At 31.4% G+C, this 23,546-nt stretch overlaps 1 protein-coding gene and 1 long non-coding RNA gene across 2 annotated transcripts in view; one reads left to right on the top strand and one right to left on the bottom strand.

Moving 5' to 3' along the window:
• Positions 1–16,351, top strand: part of LOC142325078 (uncharacterized) — a 116,746-nt gene extending 100,395 nt beyond the window's left edge. Inside the window, exon 2 of the mRNA XM_075366404.1 lies at positions 11,436–16,351. Coding sequence (XP_075222519.1) covers positions 11,436–15,647 — 4,212 coding nt within the window. The 3' untranslated portion in view covers positions 15,648–16,351. The remainder of the gene's footprint in view (positions 1–11,435) is intronic.
• LOC142324454 (uncharacterized) overlaps positions 1–23,546 on the bottom strand; it is a 281,045-nt gene that overhangs the window by 205,238 nt on the left and 52,261 nt on the right. The gene's annotated exons all lie outside the window — the stretch shown is intronic.

Below are 23,546 nucleotides of genomic sequence, written 5' to 3' on the forward strand. Positions count from 1 at the left end.
AAAACACTCAATATATGTTTTACATTCATTTAATTTTGATCTTAACTGAGAGGAAAACATTTCATTTTAAAAAAAATGGCTTAAAATATAAGTTATTTCTTTCACTTACATTATAAGAGCTGAAGTTAATAAATATTTCAAGCAAAATATTTATAGAATTATTAAATTCTTAATGTAGAATTGGTTCATCAAATACTAATACACCACACACACAATACAATCATACTATTGTTATAAATAAAAGTAATATGTCTAAGAATGAGTGTGTTTACAATAGCTGAATAAATAAAACGATTGAAATATACCACTATATTCTGTTGCAGACAGGTTTATTTGTGAGCATTTGTAACACTCCTGATCTATACCTATTTATTCAGTAGAATAAACGTAAAGAAAGAGTACAAAAAAGTGTGAAAATACAGTTTACTTTGACGGCGTGAAATTGCAACTTACATATATATGCATACTTCTGTACACGTGACAAGAAACACGTCATATTTCCGTTGATGAAACCATTTTTTTTTACGTGGGAAAATATCACAAACGTAGTAGTAGGTCGCGTGTAGATTTTATTAAAGTAAAAGGAATTCTGTCATACCGACGGTATAAGTATATAGAAACGAAGGTGCATAATCGTCATTTAAAGCGTGACGAGATAGGAGAGAGCTCACCGAGCGCCGCTTCCAACACTGGGTAACTATGCTGAAAACGCCCACACACATCCCATTCACACACAACATATTTCTACTGCCTTCACTCTCACCAGATTGCCTGTTGCCTACACGGATGGTTTGATGAAGGTTGTAAAACACCTTCTATTTAAGATATCCGACATAAATCAATTATTACATCCACCTGCATAAGATATACCTTCACTCAATTCATCACATGTCACAACATTTCACTTTAATGTTCGCAGATTTTGAATTATTAATAAAAACTAGATGTCTACAACAGATAATAAATTCATTAATACGATAATAAAAGCAACAGTATTTTTATGTTATCTTTCTAATACATTTATTTTATTAATCAACTGGATAATAAAAATTAATTTTAATCTAATTTCAACAAAGAAAAAAAAATATATAAAGTAACACACAGAAAATATATAATTTCAATTTGTAATTTGAACTTATTTTAACTTATATTACATCAAAATGTGCTTCATAACTGTTGAAATCATATTCAAGGTATAATTTTTATATAAGCCGAAGTGCTACACCTTTGAAAAAGTAGGTGATCAGGTAAAATCTAACTTTCAACTTTTGGGAAACTCGAAAAGTATTCTCAGTTTTTCATGAGAGTAAAAAAAACGTAAACGGTAAGAATTACTGTTAATGTCTCAACTGGCGTGGTATGCCAGTGGAGACTTTCCGAAGACAGATTTTTCCATGATTCTGAGGCATATTTTAATGTGCTACAAAAGTGGGTATCGTAGACATTGACTTGTAAATGTGTCCGCTAAATTGACCTGTTAGATTTCAAGGCGTTATAATTTATAATCTTCAAAAATACCGGACATTTTATATTTCGTAAATATGAGATTAGCAGAGGACATTCATATTTTAATTCCTTTCAGTGAGAGGGAGAAAGTGAACTGATGTATATGATTTCCATGATCTTTAAAAGGAATTTCAATTTATATTATTTTTGTTTGTAAGATTGTTTTTATTTATTATTGTATTGACAAAAATATATTTTTTTAGACAATAACTCCTTGACTGAGAAACCCAGAATTTTTTTGGATTATCTTCAGATTTTAATAATTGTTGTAAGTTTTTTGTCTCATATTGTTAATTAATTTATCAAAATTTTTTTATGCTCCATTGACAATAAAACGTCTGCTAAGTAATATAGTGTGAGAATCAGTTGTAAACGATTCTTAAGCTCTCGTATACAGATATTTCATAGTAAAGTTACTTACGTCCCTAGGTAATGACATAAATCATATTTTCTAATTAAGGAGATATTAATACACTGATTATTATATAAATATATTAGCACATACGAATCGCCTTGTTGAGAGATTAGACAAGGATTTAATTTATTCCAATTTACAGTGTAATATTTACCAGGATGAAACAACTAATAATTTAAAAAAGTTAAATTCAATGTAATAACTTATGAAGAAAAATTAAGATATTATCTTCTGCGAATTTATTGTGGTTGAAAGTATAAATAAATCGAAAATGTACATGAATCTATGGTTAAATAAAATATCTTCGCAAATTAATAAAAAATTTTTCATGTTGTCATTTTTCAAATAGTGAATAGTAAGCAACCCCTCCACGAGCCAATTAGATGAAGATGATATGTACGACAAGTAAATGAGACTTATACAGTTTTATACACTCAATTCGACTATTGACGTATGGTTAATTGAACTCCAACCAGCAAAGTTCACCGGTATCCATTGTCTAGGATTAAAATTATTATAAAAGCAACTAAATATTATTAGGATTTGAACAAAATGGAAGTTATTCTGTCATTTTTTTAAATATAAAATAAAATATGCTGAATTATTTATAACATTTGTTGGAAGCAGATAATTATGATTAAATAGAATATTAGAAAAGCAAGCTTCAAAATAAAATAATTTTGATGTGGATATCACATGACTTCCTTAGACGCCTATTAAATTACATTTTTAAAGGTACATAATACTTTAGTTCACCAATAATTTAGATTTTTTTTCCAAATTTTTTTTTTATTGTTATTTTTTAATTATTATTTATTGTAATTTTTTTTCAATCATTTTTTAATAATTATTAATAAATTAATACATTTCAATTAAAAAAATAAAATAAAATAAATAAAGAGGAGATGAAGTTGGATTTGAACCGATGTGCCTTCCCCTTTTAATATCCAAATACTTTATTAATTAAAGTTTTATTTGGCTATAACTCTGGAACCAATGAATATAAGTACCACTTATGAGATATCGTTGAAAATATCTTAATGAACTAACTTTTTGTGAAGAAAAAGTCCAAAATGCAAATTATTTTGAATTTTCGGCTTTTCTGGACACTTTTGGTTCAGTCGACTCCTATCAAAAGGGTAGGTGTACAATTGGATGTTACAATATTCCTAAATCCAAAATACCAACCGCCTACGGCTAATCATTCGTTTTTATGTTATACGAGATACACCCGGACGTAAGTACATACATACGTACAGACGTCACGCGGAAATTAGTCAAAATGGATCAAGGGATAGTCAAAATGGATATTTCCGTTGAAATCAGAAAGCCGACATTTTTCGCGGTCACATTACTTCCTTTACTTCGTAGAAGGGAGTAAAAAAAATTACTCGTATTAATTTTCCAACTGAAAAAAAGAAGCAGTAAAAGAAAAGCATGAAAACATAATCAAAAATTAATGAAGATAGGAGTCGGCAATATTTTTTCTGATATTTAAAATTTAATTTTAAAAGTCGGCAAAAATTTAATTTTTAACTAAATTATAGCAAAAAAGAATATAAAAAAAGTAATTTTTATAATTTATTTTTTATTCTTCCAAGATGTGGTAGATGTAAGGAAAATGGGAATAGAAAACTAAATAAAATAATAAAACAACATTTTAAGGATTACTTAAAAAAGCAGGCAGCAAAAAAGAAAGCTTTAGACTGAATGAATTAAATAAAAATTTATATTGACCTACACTGATACAAGTGGATGGATATTTTTCGAATATTTGTAAGGAATGTTGCTGTATTTATTATTGTATATATTAAAAAAAAAAAAAAACTAATGATTTTCTGTGATATGATATAAAGATAGTTGTGACAAAGTTTGTTTGGTTATTTTTTTTATTGAACTCAATGATCTCTGGTAGAGGAGAGATCAGAGTTATTGACTTCTAGGTAATTTAATAGCTGTATGTATAAACAACTGGTAAATTGACTTTTAATTAGATTTAAAATCACTTTTTCTAAACTGTCGTTTACTTTTTGGTATATATTTTAAAATAAAAGTCATGCATTTTATTAATTCCATATATATTTTATTTTGGTGTCAAAGTAGTAGATTCTGAACTTTCAAGAATGAAGCAACTGTGCCAGTAAAATACCACTACTGTAAATAACAAAAGAGAATTGTGCATTTTAAAATAATAAAAATGTACAGATTAAGGAACGAGATAATAAAATGAATATCTAATTATCGTGAAATATTATATTATAAACGTTAGGCAAGATGATACCGGCGAGTTATTTTCAAGTTGAAGGGCACTGATCCTGAACCGGTTTAAATATGTAGTCAGTCACCCAGTCAGTAAAACCGGTCTCAGCCCGTTGACCCGGTTTCCACTCTCTAGACATCATCACTATGCCAGGTCGACTTGCCACCTCAATGTGGTCCTACATATTTCCTATTTTTTATTCCGGAAATTGACTCTCACCATTGCACAATATTTTAAAAAGAAGCTTTTGCCGACTAATAGATCCGCAATTCTAACATCGTGATTAGTGATACCCTTAGAGACCAGGATATGTGATAATTAATTACCGTAAAAGTGAAATTTAAAGATAATTTTTTTAATCTACTTTCAAATGAAAGTTATTTTTAACTTCGGGGTGACTAATTTCATTTAATATATTGTCTTAATATTTATTAAAATATATAGTTAGTATACATGGGGATAGTCTAACCTAGAAGTAATATCCTCGAATGGTAGAATACAATTTACTTTTAATAACGTATTTACTTTCATACATTTGAGTAATATGAAGCAAAATAGGAAAAAAAAACAAAAAAACACAAAAACATGTAGCTCTAGCAAAAATAAGAAGTGTTTACAACAATGGCCATTTATAGTGCTTAAGCCTGTGTGTGTGTGTGTGTGTGTGTGTGTGTGTGTGTGTGTGTGTGTGTGTGTGTGTGTGTGTGTGTGTGTGTGTGTGTGTGTGTGTGTGTGTGTGTGTGTGTGTGTGTGTGTGTGTGTGTGTGTGTGTGTGTGTGTGTGTGTGCGTGCGTGGGTGTGTGTGTGTGTGTGTGTGTGTGTGTGTGTGTGTGTGTGTTTAATAATATAACAGATTTAAATATTATAACAATAATGATAAATAAAAATAATTATAATTTTTAGGATTTTTGTAATAATAATTAGTCATAAGGATGTCTGTGATAATTAGTACTAAGGGTAGTTGGAAAATAGAATAATAAAGTTCGGAGAACTGTAACTCAATGCGTTTTCACGATATCCGACGTAAAAAAAAAATTATTTTAGAATGCTATGCCCTTGTGAAACAAGGAATTTCGAACTATTACTGAAGTTTGTTCATCTATTACCATTTATCATTTCATAAATTTTATTTATTATTTTTTTTTTTTCTATACTAAGAATAAATTTTATTAGGCACACAAAGAATAATACGATTCTCTGTCTACATTTCGCATGTTTAGCGTAATAAAAAACCGTTAAAACGCTTTTTATTACTTCCTTGTACGAAGTAGAGGATAGCAAAAAATACAGTTCGGATTTTAACGGAAATATTCATTTTGACCATTCCTGAATTCATTTTGACTAGTTTTGGTGTGACGTCTGTACGTACATACGAATGTTCGACGTACGTATGTACGTATGTATCTCACGTAGCTAAAAAACGATTAGACATACGATGTTAAAATTTTAGATTTAGGACTGTTGTAAAATCCAGTTATGCACCTCCCCATTTGATTGCAATCGACTGGACCAAAAGTGTCCAAAAAAACCCAGAATTCAAAAACTTTGTATTTTGCACTTTTTGTTGTGCAGTCCATTGAGAACTCATTGAAAAAAACCCAGAATTCAAAAACTTTGTATTTTGGACTTTTTGTTGTGCAGTCCATTGAGAACTCATTGAAGCATTGAAGCACTCATTGAGAACTTTTCAACGATATATGATAAGTGTTATTTATTTTTATTGGTTCCAGAGTAATAGCCAAATAAAATTTTAATTAATGAAATAATTGGATCTTACAAGGGTAAGGCACATCAGTTCAAATCCCGACTTCATTTCCTGTTTTTTAAACAAATTCAATAACAACAATAAAAGAAAAGTATGAAAAAATATTAGAAGTTATTAATGAAATAAAATTTTTTGTACTTTCATTTCAAAAATATGTGTATATGTAATTTAATAGGCGTACAAGGAAGTCATGTGGTATCCACATCAGATGTTTTTTTATTGGCTGTAATTTATATTAATTTTATCAGAATTAAATTTTCAACAAGTTTTATTACTAAATCTTCCCCGTTTATTTGTCATTTAACAAAACTATCGCACTAAAAACCTAAAAAATCTTGTTTTTCGACACAGAATTTTGTGTTTTACGTCAGATATCTTAAAAACTACTGGAGTTAAAGTTCTAGGACCTGTTTTATCCTATTTCCCAGCTCAAATTACATAAGAAACTACCCCCGTTACCCCTTAATTTGGATCCCAAAAATTTCAGTAGGTTTTTTTTATTAGAAGAGTTGAAATCCGGGCGAATGAATGATTCCCTCGGAATAAAGGGGGGGAATAAAAAATTCCCCCTTTAATTTCTGAAAATTTCGTTTAAATCCTCCAATGCAGCTTGCAGGGTATAGTAATGCAGGAAAATATCAGTACATCTTTATTACAGATTTTGTTTTATTTATATACATTTGCAGTTAGTCGACAAAAGATTTTTCAAGTCATTCTACTAGTTAATCTTTATTATTTTAATACTCTTATTACAAAACAGCGATTTAGTCATAATTACTTTGATTCTGCAAGTCAACTTACTTTTATGTGAATATAATTATGCTTTTATTTGGGTATAACTATGTACAGAAATATTTAAAAAAAATAAAAAATAATGTATGGTCTAATACAAGTAAATGGAAGAGTTGATGAAATCTGAAATCAAAAATACCATTAAAAAGATTTATAAATTATAAAATGAATTTTTAAACAAGAAACGCTTCAAAGAATGAAGTATTGCAATTTATTAGAAAATTAGGATAAACTAGAAAGGACTTTCCTATGTACGTATACAGTTGCATTTCTTAAGGGCGTAAACTTTAAATTGCATTACAAAACATTCTTTCGTAGTGACTATCACCAGGAAGCGGAATCAGTATTTTATATCTAATATAAATTTTAACAGATACTAGAATTTTTAACTCTCATTACCGAGACATTTTTCAGGGTCGCGCATATAAGGTATAAAATTTCAATCGCTTCATGAGGAAAGGGACACTCAAGCCTTGTCTCACACTAGTACTTTATTGTACTTCCAAAATTTCAATCAGAACCGTCTTAAGATTTTACAAAGGCTGTTCGGTTAATTAAACTAACTTTTTCCCCCAATCACTGGGATCACTGTTACGTGTTGTTTCAGAAGATGAGATTGAAATGATTGTTTTGTAGCATATGAAAAATGCCATGGCTGACCAAGATTCGACCCTGGACCGCAGGATGAAAGGCAGAGACGCTACCATTGGCGCAACGGAGATCGATTCTATTAATTAACCTAGACGAAGACATTTATACTCATTACCTTTACTAGGCAGAGAATACAAGCAAGAATTGTGGTCTGTTATAAAAATTATTTTGGTTTTGTGTAGTAAATTCATCCAGCTTTATTAAATTACTTATAATTTTGTATTATGGAATGAGCTAGTTTATTCATTATATTTTTTATTTTCTTTTTCAACACTTTCTTATCACAGATAAATGTGATAACAAAACTGGGAAAAGATCAGACAAATGTAACGTCTTATAGGGCAATCAGCCTGCTTCCTACGCTCGCTAAGGTGTTTGAGAAGTTCTTAAGACTGAAGCAGTTTGTGGACGGTCAAATTCCGGCTCACCAATTTGGGTTTAGGGAGCAACATGCTGCTGTGGAACAGGCGAACAAGATTTTTAACGTTATAAATCATGCTCTAGACGAGAAACATTACTGTTCAGAAATTTTCTTCGATGTCAGTCAGGCTTTTAACAAGGTTTGGCATGCAGAGTTGCTTTATAAACCAAAAAAAGGTTTTACCGCATGTTTTCTACGTAGTGCTAAAATATTACTTGGAACACAGGTGTTATCAGATTAAAGATGGAGAGGTTTTGACTGATTTTTTCCTTATTTAATCAGGGGTACCTCAAGGAAGCGTTCTCGGACTCATCTTGTATGTTCTGTTTACGGCTGACTTGCCAATTACGTCAGATACCACAGTTGCAACGTTTGTTGACGATACTGCAATTCTTGCTGTCCATGAAGATCCTGCGTCTAGTTTTATTCAAGATTATATCACTTTCCTCGAATCGTGGGCTTACATGCTGAAGATATAAATAAACGAAACAAAATCAAATCACGTCACCCTTCCTAAGGAACACTGTCCTCCTGTTTCTTTCTTCAGTGTTCCGATTCCGAGATCTCAGGACTGTAAATACTTGGGTTTCCATCTTGACCGACGATCTGCTTGGGGGATCCACATCAAATCTAAGCGAAAACAGTTGCATCTCAAGTTTATAAGCATGTACTGGCTGATAGGGCATAGATCTCGTATTTCAGTAAGTAAATTATTGATAAATCTGTTTTGAAGTCTGTTTGGACTTCAAAACTGAATTATGTTTGGATTTAAATTTTGTTTTTTTTCTAATTATGTTTGGATTTGAACTGAATTATGGGGTACGGTGTGCAATTCCAGTACTGACATACTTGAACGCTACCAGACAAAAACACTGCGAAAAATGCTACACATACTCTGGTACATAAGCAATAGCATTGTGTATAATGATCTTAAGTTGCGAACCGTTCCGCAGGAAATCTCTTTGGTCAGCCTACGTTATCAAAATCGTTTGGATCAGCACCCATTATTTGACGATCAATTTATAGGATCGCATGGTCAGTAATTGTTCAAGATTGCTGAGGAACAGTATTCTTGGTTTGCCTTATCGTTTCAATTAGGTAATTTTATAGTCTGACTGTACAGAGTGCTCTTCTATTTCGTTTCGTTGTTATCGTTAAGTCACCAGCCGCTGGGTCTGTGAAATGTTACATCCTAATAGATCCAAATAGATCTTATTTAGTTATTGTTCAGTTATCTTGCCGAACTGATTGTAAAATTGTTGTGTAGTTATAATAAAAAAAATAAAAAAGTACTGCCATTTAGGTTAATTGGAAGGTATCCTTTTAAATGTATTTTATAAATTAATTAGTTCAATTTATTTAGTTTAAAATAGTTTATATATACAAAATAAATTAGGCTACAAAATTTCTAAAAAGTAAAAACAATATTTTACATTTTCTGCAATATGTTGTTTACTTTACACTTATACTGCCGGATTCAGAAAAATAATAAAACAAATAATATAATTATCCAATATTACGGTATTTATGACAACACTAACTTTCATTAATTTAATTTAACCTGGTTACTTCAGAGCCCTCTATAATAAAATCGAGATTAAATGTATCTATAGCTCTCTTTTGAATCAGACAATTAAATAGTTTACAATCCCATTATTTATAATAAAATTTAAAGTGGCTTTAATAATAATTTTTAATGAATAAAAATTTCTGATCAACAATTCAAAAAATTATTTCTGTAGACGATAATTTCAAATATAAAAACGTCATAATTTTTTTTTAATGAAGTTTTAACGTTAATCAGTACCAAACATGTTAAAAAAAAATAATAATAAAAGTGCCTCAATATTTTAATTTTTCCTTTACAAATTACGTCTTTACTTTTCGTGCTAGGGTATCGAAACAGTTTTAATCAACTGTGAAAACTGATTTCTTCTTTCAAATTAAATGATTTAAGTAAAAACGTAATGTTCTGCCCAAAAATAACGAAGCAAAGTACAATTAGCATAATAGAAGGTTAACTGCCAATTATCAGTTGATATTAATAATTTAACTGGTTTGAGGCTATTTTCTCGTTCCTTTCTGTTTTATATATTAATATTTTCATTTAAAGACGTTTTTCTTCTAGTACAGTTGTCTATTTATAGATAATTAAATGGAGCTAGCCTATACAGCAAAATCTGTAATTATTAAATTAGCATTAATACAAATTAATAATTTGTGAAGTTTATTTAATTTTGACAGTAATCAATTTACAATAATCGTTTACAAAGTTCTATCCAGAACATTAATCAGAGTTTTAACTACATTTTAATCAGAGTTGATTAAAACGTGGGAAATAAGAAAGTATTTTAGTTTGTATCGGTTAGCCTACTATTCGTTGGAGGTGAAAGCATACTTTGGCAGTTTTAAGCGTTTAAATATCCTGTATATGTACAAGTTATTTTATCCATTTAATAATACAAGTACAAAAAATTATAATAAATAAATTAATAATTCCTTTATTTTAATTAAACATATTATATACATATATAATTTTTTTTTTATGTTTTATTCTGATTTATAACTTAAAGTACCAACTAGTACAAGCTATTTAAATAATAATATTTTTTATCGTAATTAAGATGGCTTAGAGAAGAACACAAACCTGCGGCTAGTTACCATTAATAATAAGGAAAATGGTAAAATTTGATAAAGTATAAATATCTTTAATTACCAGTCTTTTCTGCTACTATAGCTTTTCCTCCAGAAGCTTTTTGTTAAATTTTAGGAATTCTTAATAATTTAGGAAATACACTTTCTCACAATATCCAAACGTTTGTCTTTGAATCATTGGTAGAACATACTTTAGAACATCGTTAACGTAAAAACTAGAACGTCATTGTGTAGTGTAATAATAGATGTACATATTGATATTCTTGTTATGTAGAATTATAAAAATTTTGCTTGAAAACAATTTTACTTGTTTAATCACTTCATATTTCGACTGGCTGTATATTTAATTTTCACACACCCAGACAGTGATTTATAGGTTTTGTAAATAGGTTTGGCAATATTGAAGTAAAAGAAGATTTGGGCTTTTACATAGAATGCCGAAAAAGATTAAAAAATAGATTTTAAATAGTAATTTAAACATTTAAAATCTATCGCTATGTGGGTAACGTGTTCATTCTGTCATTCAACGAGTAAAGAATAAAAATTATCGAAACGAACGTATATAACTCATGCTTATTTATAAATATTAACTATTATAAGTGTGTAATAATCAAATAATACAAGCTTATATTTATTGTACACAAAGAATATGATGGGATATTTTTTATCAATTTGACAGGTTTTCAACTATCGAAACACTGATGGGGTTACTATTTTTTTATATGTCAAAATTAGTAAGTTCTCTCGTAAGTCTTGGGAATGTAAATAATTTTGATGTAAGAAAATTTTGATATGTAATTGATGTTGCAAAATAAACTGTTATTTAAATTAAATAATTTAAAAGCACAATCATATTAAAATTTTATTTTATTAGGCAGTACATGATAAAACTTCACGATGACTATTTCTAAGACACGAGACTATTTAGATTGCTAAAACGTTTCATTAATAATGAATTTTTATTTTTCAGGTATCCTTTCTGGTTCTATGCTGGACTATACTTTGTAATAGTTCAATAGCAGTAGTAACATCTGGAAATTCGACGGAGGCAACTCAAGTGTCATCAAGTACGCCGGAACCAAACGATCATGAAGATTCTCAAGCTAACGAATCCAATGATCAACCTGTTAGACGAGAAGCACCAGGAGGATTAAGCGATTCATACGGAGCTCCGCTACCATCTGATTCTTATGGTTTACCTCCAGATTCGTATGCACCTCCACCTTCTTCAGCCGGAAAGTACAGCGGACCAAAACCAGTGTATGGCCCTCCAAATTTTCAAGCTGGTCCACTTCAATCTCCATCTGATTCTTATGGACCTCCTCCAAAACCAAAACCGTCTTACGGACCTCCACCAGGATCTTTTGGACCACCTCCTCTTCCACCACCAAAAATATTACACAGTCCCCCAAAACAATCTTATGGCCCGCCTCCAAAACCATCTTACGGACCTCCTCCAAAACCATCTTACGGACCGCCTCCAAAACCTTCTTACGGGCCTCCACCTAAAACTACTTACGGTCCACCACCAAAATCAACGTATGGACCCCCACCAAAGCCATCATATGGACCGCCTCCAAAGCCTTCGTACGGTCCACCTCCTTCAACTTATGGTCCTCCACCAAAACCTAAACCATCCTATGGTCCACCAAAACATCCGAAGCCGTCCTATGGCCCTCCTAAACCTTCATACGGACCTCCACCAAAGCCTTCTTATGGACCGCCTCCCAAACCTTCATTTGGACCTCCACCAAGACCAGATTATGGACCACCTCCGAGTATAGGTCCGGATTTTACACCACCTCCAAGTCCAGGCCCAAACTATGGACCACCTCCAAGTTCTGATTATGGTCCTCCTCCAAGTCCTGATTATGGTCCTCCTCCAAGTCCAGATTACGGTCCTCCCCCTAAGCCTGACTATGGTCCACCACCAAAACCAGATTACGGCCCGCCTCCAAAATCTGATTACGGTCCACCACCTCATCCCCTTCCACCACCAAAATCTTCATATGGTCCTCCACCGAGCAATTCATATGGGCCTCCTGATTTTAACGGTGGTCATCAAAAAACTCAAGTGATTGACAGTCCACGCGGACCACCTGGAGTTCCTGCACCTCCAACACCACCTGATATTAGATATGATGGATGGCAACCGATTCCGGCACCGCCAGGGTATTCTGCTCATCCTCCAAGTGATAGTTATGGTGCTCCCGAACCAGGACATAATGGAGGACCAGATTCCGGTTACGAAGGTCCACCACCACCAATTCCAAGTTCATCTTATGGAGTTCCTTCTCAAGGGAATTCTGTAGATGGCGATCAAGGCTGCTGTCAACCAGGGGTAGAAATAACTATTTCACATGAAACTGTTGGTATTCCAAGTGAATCATATGGGCTTCCTAATAATGATGTTAGCAGTAATGGAAATGGTAACTTTGGATTTTTAGGAGGATCCGGAGGAAATGGTTTCCATGGTGATATTGGTGGGTCTGGAGGGCCAAGTGGTTCCTATGGACCTCCTCCTTCTCCTTCAGATTCCTACGGACCCCCTCCTTCAGCTGGACCACCGAGTGACTCATACGGTCCTCCTCCTTCATCGATAAGCACTCCAGATGATGAATACGGTCCCCCTCCTCCGCCGAGTAATACATACGGAGCACCTTCGGTAAGTTCACTAAGTGATTCATTTGGATCTCTTCCTTCACATGGCCCGCCAAGTAATTCTTATGGGCCACCACCAATTAGTAAATCACCAAGCGGATTATATGGATCTCCTACATCTGGTCCGAGTAATGCATATTTACCACCATCTAATGGACCTTCATCACCATTCGGAACATCAACGTCTGGACCAAGTAATGCGTACTTACCGCCATCTAATGGACCTTCATCACCATTCGGACCACCAACGTCTGGACCAAGTAATGCGTACTTACCGCCATCTAATGGACCTTCATCACCATTCGGACCACCAACGTCTGGACCAAGTAATGCGTACTTACCGCCATCAAACGGACCTTCGTCATCGATTGGACTACCAACATCTGGACCAAGTAATGCATATTTACCGCCATCTAATGAACCTTCATCATCATATGGACCACCTACTTCAAAGCCTAACAACGAATATCTGCCTCCATCTAACGGACCTTCATCATCTTACGGAACACCTCCTTCAAGCAAACCAAGTGTATCTTATAGTCCACCCAGCGACGAATATGGACCTCCCATATCTGGATCTTCAATACCCTCAGGTGGTTCCTCCTACTTAGGGCCACCACCACCTCCACCGAAAAGTGGGCTGCAATTCAGACCTCCAAAAATGAATGGTTTATTTAGGCCACCAAAACCAAATGGTTCGCATGGACCTTCTAAATTTGGAAAACCTAATGGATCATTTAGTCCACCAAAACCACCGATTAATTATGGAGCACCACCAAGCGGTAATTACGGAGCACCACCAAGTGATAATTACGGCGCTCCTCCAAGTGATTCATACGGTGCTCCTCCATCTTCAGGAGGATTCAATGGTGGAAATGTGCTCAGTGGACAATATGCAGAACCACTATCTCCACCTAGTACTTCATATATTCCCTCAAAAGAACCAGAAGATTCATACGGACCGCCTGGTGACGACACTCCAGTTGGAAGCTTTGGTGTTCCAATAAGTGGTTGCTGCGGAACTCCCCCACCTAACATAGCTCATGAGGGTGATCATTCAAATAACTTCTCTCCTCCTCCAGCAGGTGGTCCTTCGATTGCAAATCCAGCTCTATCTTACGGGGTTCCATCAGGTCAACAAGTTGAAGGCCCTAATATCCAACCGAAAGAACCAATAAAATTTAGAGATCCTGTTCCAGCAGGCCTTATAGAAGCTATTGGACAATCAGCACAATATAATAGTGGAGGACCAGGCAAACCTTTCCAGGGAAATACATATATTCCTCCAAGTGTTCCGGAAATTGGAAACGATAATCATTTATCATCTTTACAAGGTGGTTTAGAAGGAATAGATCAAGGTTCTTTCCAAATATCTCCGTCTTTATCTTTTGATCTATCACCTCCTGGACATTCGGGTGGTCAGCCATCACCATTTTACAATGCACCATCAGCATCCGGTCCTGGAACAGATTCGGGTCTTATTCAATCACTGGATCTTTCAAATACCTATGGAGCACCTTCTCAACAGTTCCTCAAGTATGCATTACCCGATGGAAAAAATGTTAATTCAATAAATGTAAATTTCAGCAACCATCAATTAAATGAATACAATTCAAACAATGATAATAATGCTGCAGAAGAACAAAGCAAAGCATCCGTCGCAAGTTACCAGAATTCAAATGTTATAACCAATGGAGAGAATAGAAACGAAGGTGGCCCTGATTTGCAAACGATAATAAGTTCATTAGGATTAGAAGGTCATTCTGTTCAATCATCACAATCAGTAGATTTAGGAAACTATGCGAATGTAAATAATCAAGGTGCTCAAAATATACCAGTTGAAGGATCATTAGGTAGTTATACGTTACAGATACAACCAGCAGGGGGAGCCAGTGCCACAGGGGGTGAATCAATACCCCATCAGCAGCTATTATCACACGGGTTATTACAAGATATCCTAGCGGCAATCGAACAACAGCAACCCAGTGCACAAAGTAATAGACAATATCATATAGAACCGCAGCAAAATTCTGCTTTAACATCATATTCTTATCAAACAGTAAACATAGGGGATAGTGAAGCTGCAGGAAGTGCTACGACAGAAAATATAATAACAGCAAGTAGTGCAGACAGATTTCATTACCGCGCATCAACCGAATCAAATTCTTCTGGTTCACAACTATCTCAGCCTCTAAATGACAACGATAATGATTTACAATTTGTTAATAAAGGTATCGCTTTATATTTTAATAGCGAACATGGAAAAAATCAATCTAAAAATTCAAATAAGTTACCAGATGAATCGACAATATTACACGAAATAAATTCCCTTGGAGATAAAAATAATAATCACAGAAATCATCATAATAATTATAATAATAATAATAGAAATAATAATGGACAAAATGGAAAAAGTGGAAGTTACGTTATGTTTAATTCTCCCGATACTAAATACGTTTACGGTGATTATTCATCAACTACTAGTAGTTCAGCAGGAAATGTAAATCCTACAAAAAGATAATGACCAATTAATTAATATCAAATGGTTTACTCAAATTTGACCTATATTTATATGAACTGTATTTAAAATAATTTTTGTACAAATATTTTGTATATAAGATGTGTATAAATAATATTATATTTAAAAATGGAGATTTTATAAATAATTTTTAATATTGTTTCTATGATGCCATAGTCAATTCAACGAAGAGGAATAAGTCGAAAATTACGAAAAGAAGTTTGGAGATTTCGTTCTATGCAGTGTATTCATTGGCGTTCAGTTTTATTATTATTATTATTATTATTGCAAGTAAGTGAGTGTGTCTACAAGCAAATAAACTTCAACGTATATTCTTAATATTCATTATCTTAAGGGTTTCGAATGAGAATTCAACGAATATTTTATCTAGACAAAAGTAACTTTATATCAAAAGTAATTAATTATTATCATGTAACAGCCAACGGAAGAAACCGTTCTCATTGATAACTAGTTCCCGACAAATCGTAAATCCGGATAATTCATCTTTTTGGATCTACGAAACAGTTGTTTGTAGTAAGATAGAAGTGTTTTGTACTTGATCTTCTATTTAAATCTAATACACATATCTATAAACGGTTGATTTTTTAAATAATAAATGATAAGTAAATTAGAATTGTACTGAGCTTAAAGAAAAGTATTAATGTAAAATAAAATCATATTTTTATTAAAATAAATAATTTATATATTAAAAAGAATTTTGAATATGTAATATTTTTCATAAAATAACTAATACAAAACGTTCTAGTGTTACAACTATAATTTAAAAAACAAAAATGATTAGTTTACTATAAGCAAGTAAATCGGTTTACAAAAACTACGGTATTGTAAATATTTATTTTAGACTATTAGTATATATAAAATGATGATTATGTAATTTTTAGATCATAATAAAAAAATTATGTAAATATTGAATTAACCAATTATTACTTAAGAAATTACAAATATAATTTTGTATTTAACAATTAAAATACGTAGTAATAATTTAAACTAGTATAATAACGAATAGTCTATTTTTATAAAAGGCCAAAAATTACATGTACGATTTTTATCTCAATGTAAAACGAGAATAAAATTGTATAAAAAGATATAGTAACAGACGAGATTATAGGATCGATTAATTTTTGTATTGGAATTTAATTTAAACATTATCATAGGCGAAGCTATCGTCAAAGCGAACAGTAAATTATGAAAAATATTTTATTAACGGCGAATAAAAAGAAAGTGTAATATTTTTTTACGATTTAAAAACAAAAAGGCAAATTTCTACTAATATATTATTATGAAGGTTGTGTATAACCAGCCAAAGATTGTGTGGGTAAATTGAAAAAATTTAAAATTTAAAACATAATGTAAAATGACAACCTTGAATCCTTATTAATCAGTAATTAAAATTAATTTTTATTGATGAAAGATATTTAAGACGGTTTGAATTTACAAGAATTATCATCAATTTATATACTGTTGGATTTTAAATGAAATAGAAAACTCAGCAGTGATGGTTTATGGGATTAGTTATGAATTTTTATTAAATAAAATAAGACAAAGAAACGAACGAAACCGTACATGTAATTTCTTTAAGCACGTGTGCCAATATAAAAAAAAAATTGAATGTAAATATGTTTTTTCTTCTTAAGTAGACTGTAAACAATTTTTTATATTTTATTATCTAATATTTCTTTTATAGAATGTAAATTTTATGATAATACACATGTAAAGACTGTAAAATTAATAAAGTAATAATCAAATTTATTTTTTAAACATTTAATAAATATATTATTTTCACTATCCAGTCAAATATAATCACAGTAAAATATAAAGCTATAGAATATGATAACAAACTCAAACTTACATGTAAATTCTGATAAAACTCTCTCCTTAACGTTCTAAGTAACTTATTATGGAATTTAAGTTAAACGAAAAAGGTGACGATGAAAAGTGACAAACCTTTACCGAAAATCAAATACATAAAGGTAAGTCACAATTATCATTATCGAAAACTTAAGTAAGTTTCTCGCTCAAAGAATAATCTAAGCATTCAAATCACAAAAAATTCTATAATTTGAATTTATGCAAGTTATATTTGTTGATTGCATCAGAGGAGTGAAATAAAATGCCTATTATATTAACAAATTGATGGTTAAAATTATTAAGGTTAAGCTTCTGCATTACGTAATACATTAAAAATATATACGAGGTCTGTAAATAAAGTAATGAGACTAAGTTTCATTTGGCAGGCAAAGTGGCCACACTGTAAAGTTACTAGTAAACATAAGATTTTATGAACAGCTGATTTATATTACGTATTAATTTTAGTCTAATGTTGCCATGTGAGACGTAAACAAACTTTTCGTTATGCGTAACAAAAATGAGTTATACTAATTACGAGCAACGTTGCAGTTAAGTTTTGTTAAAATCGGTGAGAATGCTACTGAAACTTCTTCAAAACTGAAAAGTGTCTATACAGATAACGCTCTACCATGAGCCCAAGTTTTTAGGTGGTATAAAGCATTTTCAGATGGCCGGGAATCAGTTGTGGACGATCCACACTCTAGAACACCGTTAACGTCAAAAAGTGACGACAATTTTGAGCGATATGGTAGACCGGCGATTAACTGTCAGAATTATTGCAGAACAATTGAATTTCAACCAAAATACAGTCATCAAATTTTTAAAAACGAATTAGACATGAAAAGATTTTGTGCAAAATTGGTCCCATAAAACCTCACTGTTGAACAGAAAAACAACAAGGTGAAAGTGTGGCGCGATCTTTTAGATAGAATTGAAACTGATACTGAATTTCTAAAAAAATGTTATTACTGGTGATGAATCTTGGATATTTCAGTACGACCCAGAAACAAAACGCCAGAGCAAGGAGTGCCAGCCACACTTCAAACTTACCACGTCCCGAAAAAACAAAGATGAGCAAATCAGAACCATGCTAATTTGTTTCTTCTCCTTATGAACAGAAATATCTCGACCCCAGCGCCACGTAGCGGGTCCAACCTAATTCAGAAACATTCGCGGACGTGCGTACAACTCACCAAACTTCATCGCAATCGGATGAATGGCTTAGGAACGCATACGGGACAAACAAACAAACTTTCATTTTTATGTATACATATATATATAAGATTATTATTCACACATACATGAGTTTAATGAACACATGGGGGAGGGGGTGTTCTGGCTGAACATAACTGTATCAGCTATACATAACTAGACCGCGACTAGAAACGCAAGTTACCATATAGCGCGGGCGAAGCCGCGCGATAGGGAGGAGATATATTGAGGTATATCACGAAGTTCTCCCGAGACTTTCATTTTCATAACCTTTTCTACTCGTGAAAATAACAGAAAAAGTTGATATAAGCGTATGTCCTAAAATGCTTCGTTTGCGAGTTACAGCAAGTGATTAATTTTCCTCGCATTTCAGGTACTCCGGTGAAATGCGGTCGTACTGAAATTTTTAGAATGTTAATTAAGGGGAAAATTAGTGATTCCTAATAATTTTTATCCTGAAAAATCGAATAAAATAGATTCCAGAACCGTATCTCAAGTACGTTTTGAAAAATCTGGGTTAAAACCAATAAACTGGGGTAACAACCCTGGTTTTTATGTTTGACGTAAAATAGCTTTGTTAAATGGGTAATAAACACATAAAAATTTTAAACAAAAATTACGCAAGAATTTATTCTGATCAAGTGTAAAATAAATTGAATAAAACAAAAAAAAAGTTACAGAAATTGGAATTTTAATTAGAAACAGTATATTTATACATTTGTCAGAAATGTAATTCGTATTTAACAAACACCTAATTCTATTTGGTGATGCGAAAAATTTCTAAAAATAAAATTTTACTATTTAAAATTTAAATAAAACTGAGCATTACATAATTGTAAAATAAAAATTACTGAAATAATTTTTTTTTATAACAGAAATATAATAAATTATTAGAATAATTATTGTTACAAAGTTAGCATTATAAGAAACAGCTGATCAACAATGCGCAATACTCTATTAGCGTTTAAATAATTTTCTTAGGTACATTAAGAATATTAGGTGCTGTGATTATTTCTGTGAATATTGTATTCCTGTCAATAAAAATATTATCTAAGTAATCTTTATTAATTTATTTTCATTTTACAATTGTGTTGTAATTATCAGTTTATTTAAATTTTTATCAGTAAATTTTACTTTTACAAAATTTTCGCATCACCAAATAGAATTAGGTGTTTGTTAAATACGAACATTTCTGATAAATGTAGTAATATCCTGTTTCTAAATAAAATTCTTATTTCTCCAACTTTTTTTTGTTTTATTCAACTTATCTTGCGCCATACTGTTCAGAACAAAATTCTCTACAAGGTTGGTTTAACAGTTTTACGTACTTATTACCCATTTAACAAAATTATTGTACACCAAACATAAAAACAGGGTTTTTTACCGCCATGTGTAGTTTTCACCCCATATTTCAAAAAAAAATATTGCAGAGACGGTTCTGATCAATTTTATTCAATTTTTTAGGTCAAAACCCACAAAAAGTCACTAATTCTATCCCTTAATTAGCGTCCTAAAAATTTCAATACGAGCTCATTTCACCGGGATAGCAGAAATCCAAGCGAAATTTTTCATTAATAGTAATTCGTAAATTTAGCATATTAGAATATACGTTTATATGAATTTTTTCTATTATTTTCACGATTAGAAAAGGTTAAAAGTGAAAGTCCCGGGAGACCTTCGTGCTACATTCTACAAATAAAATATTACACACAATTAGAGGATATAAAAGAATAAGTTTAGATATACCTACTTTGGCATTTGTAAAAGTTGGAATCTTACTAACTGTAAGTTCATAAAAAACCTGTTAATATATTACATCTCAGGAATGCATCCATTCTCTAATAGATTTGTTTTAGTTATGTATTTCAGGTAGTAAACAGGATTAAACAGCTAAATGTGGTCCGTCTAGTATCATAAATAGCACGATACAGTTATATTTCGTTTAAAGGATAGTTAATAATCATGGTTAAAATAATGTAGAGAGAAATTATATATAATGTTTGCTTATTTATAGGTAACTCTTTGCAGAACCAAAGAAACACGAAAAAAAGAAAAAAATCTGATGTGGACACCACATGACTTCCTTCTTCGCCTATTAAATTACATGTTTTTAAAAGTACATAAAATTTTATTTTATTAATAACTTCTGATTTTTTTTTATTGGTATTGAACTATTATTTATCGTAAAACGTTTTTATAATCACAGGTTAACAATTATTAATAAATCAATATATTTAAATGAAAAAAAAAAGTTAAAAAAAAGAAGAGAAAGTCTGATTCGAATGGATGTACCTTCCGCTTGATCCAGATATTTCATTAATTAAATTAATATTTGGCTGTAACTCTGGAACCAATGAAAATAAGTACCGCTTTAGGTACTTATTGAGAGTAAAAGCTCTCAATAAGGGCTTACTACTGCAGTTAAGAAAAAGTCCAGAATTCAGATGTTTTTGGATTCTGGGCTTTTTTTGGACACTTTTAATCCAGTCGACTGCAATCAAAAGAGAAGGTGCACAACTAGATGTTACAACAGTCCTAAACCCAAAATTGCAACATTCTACGGCTAATAGTTTTTGAGCTATGCGAGATACATACGTACGTACAGACGTCACTCCGAAAGTAGTCAAAATTAATTCAGAGATGGTCAAAATGGAAAGTTCCGTTGAAATTTCAAATCCGAAATTTTTGCGATTATAATACTTCCTTTACTTCGTACAAGGAAGTAAAAATCTTATAACAGCGGATTATAAGTGAAGTAAAAAGGTTTACAACAAAGTTATTGTACTTTTCTGGCTTTGGTTATTTGTTCTTATATAGTAAAAAATAATGATACATAAATACGTTTAAAAAATTAAAAAAATCGATATATTTTACGTTTCTTAGCTCCTCCACCACCAAAATCCCCCCGAAAGAAAATTTTCTGATTTGTTTAGTATATTAAATAAGAGCTTTTTAGACCTTTTGTAGAAAGGTAGAATTTAGGAGGGCAAATGTTTTTTATAAATGGTTAAGATAAACGTGTACTGATCTTAATACAAAATAGGGTTATGTTTGCAAACGTTTGAGGAAACTAACCCTAAAGAAAATATCTACCCCAGCTTCTACATATACTGATACCAAACATTTACCAACAAATTTCCCGATACAGTACACTAATCTCTGTCAAATTTCATCAAAATCGATTTACCCAGTCAAAAGTTATTAAGCTTCTAACACGCCAACACATGTACATACGAACATTACCTCCCATTTTTTTTTGTTTTTGGGGTGCCTGGGTCATGACCCAGGCACCCCAAAAACAAAAAAAAAACAAGAAAGAAAGGTTGAGAAATTAAAAACAAACCCATACCCATTTTTTGACTGATTACAATACTTTCTTGCAGCATAGTTCTACAACTATAATTCCAGGAAAATAAAATATTTCATAAAGTTTATTCATAGAATAGCAAACCCGGCAATGCTTCTCTATTGCTAGATTGTATTCATTTAATCTATCTATGGCTATATATATATATATATATATATATATATATATCGATAGATTAAATGAACACAATTGAAAGTTTTATAAAACATTAACAAAATGAGCATTAAGGAACTTAACAAAATTTAACCTTTCCCTTTCTCCCTTTCTCCCTTTTCCCTTTCCCTTTTTCATTTTTACCATATTCCCTTTTTCCCATTTTCCCTCTCTTCCCTTTTACCTTTTCGATGTTTCCCCCCTGTAAATCGGCCCAGTAGTTTTTTATTCTATAACGGCCACACATATCGGAAATAATGAAATGGAATCGTAAAATATTCAGTACAGCGTGTGTTGCTTTTACGTCCAACAGATGGCGCTGTTTTTATTTTTTTTAAAATAATGTTTTTACTTGTCACAGGTGTGACATCTTAAGCATTTAAAAACACAGGCGTATTGAAATATAATGTTGTCTCAAAATTTCAAAGCAGTCTGTGAAGAACTTCCGGAAATTTAAGATTTTGAACAAACGAATATTTACATTTTTATTTATATAGATATAAAATACAAGTACATTTTTCTGTAATACAAAAAATATGCATTATGGAAAAAGAAAATCCTGAGTTTAGTTTAATGGAAAATAAAATAAAAAGTAATGTTAAAGAATGTGACACATAAAGAGTCAAGTTGTCAATAAATCAAGTTCTTTTTGATTTTATTTTCTCTTTTATTCAAAGGATCAAATTATTCAATTCCATCAATAAGAAAAAATATAAATTTAACAATGACGAATCGTATGATGAAACTTCAATATAGTAGAGCAGTTATTGATAAAATCATTGTCTTCACTTTGTAAAACGAATCGGTACGTCTATCATTTTAATACTCTTATGTTCAACCAATATTCAAAGTTTTGTATCTACAGTATTTTGTATGATTCTATATAATATATTCATTACAAGAGATATTCCATTTCAGAATGTGATGGAAAGAAAGAAAAGATATAACTTATATTACAGCCTTTAAAGGTTTAAATTTTTCATTTATCTTTTAGATCTTTACGAACTATGTACATTTTATCGAAAAAATCTTTTATAGAAATAAAATCTGAATCGTTTGAAATGTTCTGGCAGCCGTTTCCAAATAATAATATTTATTGTGTATAAGCCTTTAATAAAGGTAATTTGTAATTTTATTAAAATTTTCGTTATTCAGAATCCAAAATAATCTACCGTGAGGGGGAATTGTAAATTCCCCTCTCGGTAGATATCTCGGATATATTTTTAAATATTATAAATATATTTCTTAGATATTAAGCCTAAACATGTAAAAGTAGAAATAATGATATTTATCAATAAAAA

This window comes from Lycorma delicatula, chromosome 5 (assembly GCF_047948215.1).
Source record: "Lycorma delicatula isolate Av1 chromosome 5, ASM4794821v1, whole genome shotgun sequence".
Taxonomy (NCBI): domain Eukaryota; kingdom Metazoa; phylum Arthropoda; class Insecta; order Hemiptera; family Fulgoridae; genus Lycorma; species Lycorma delicatula.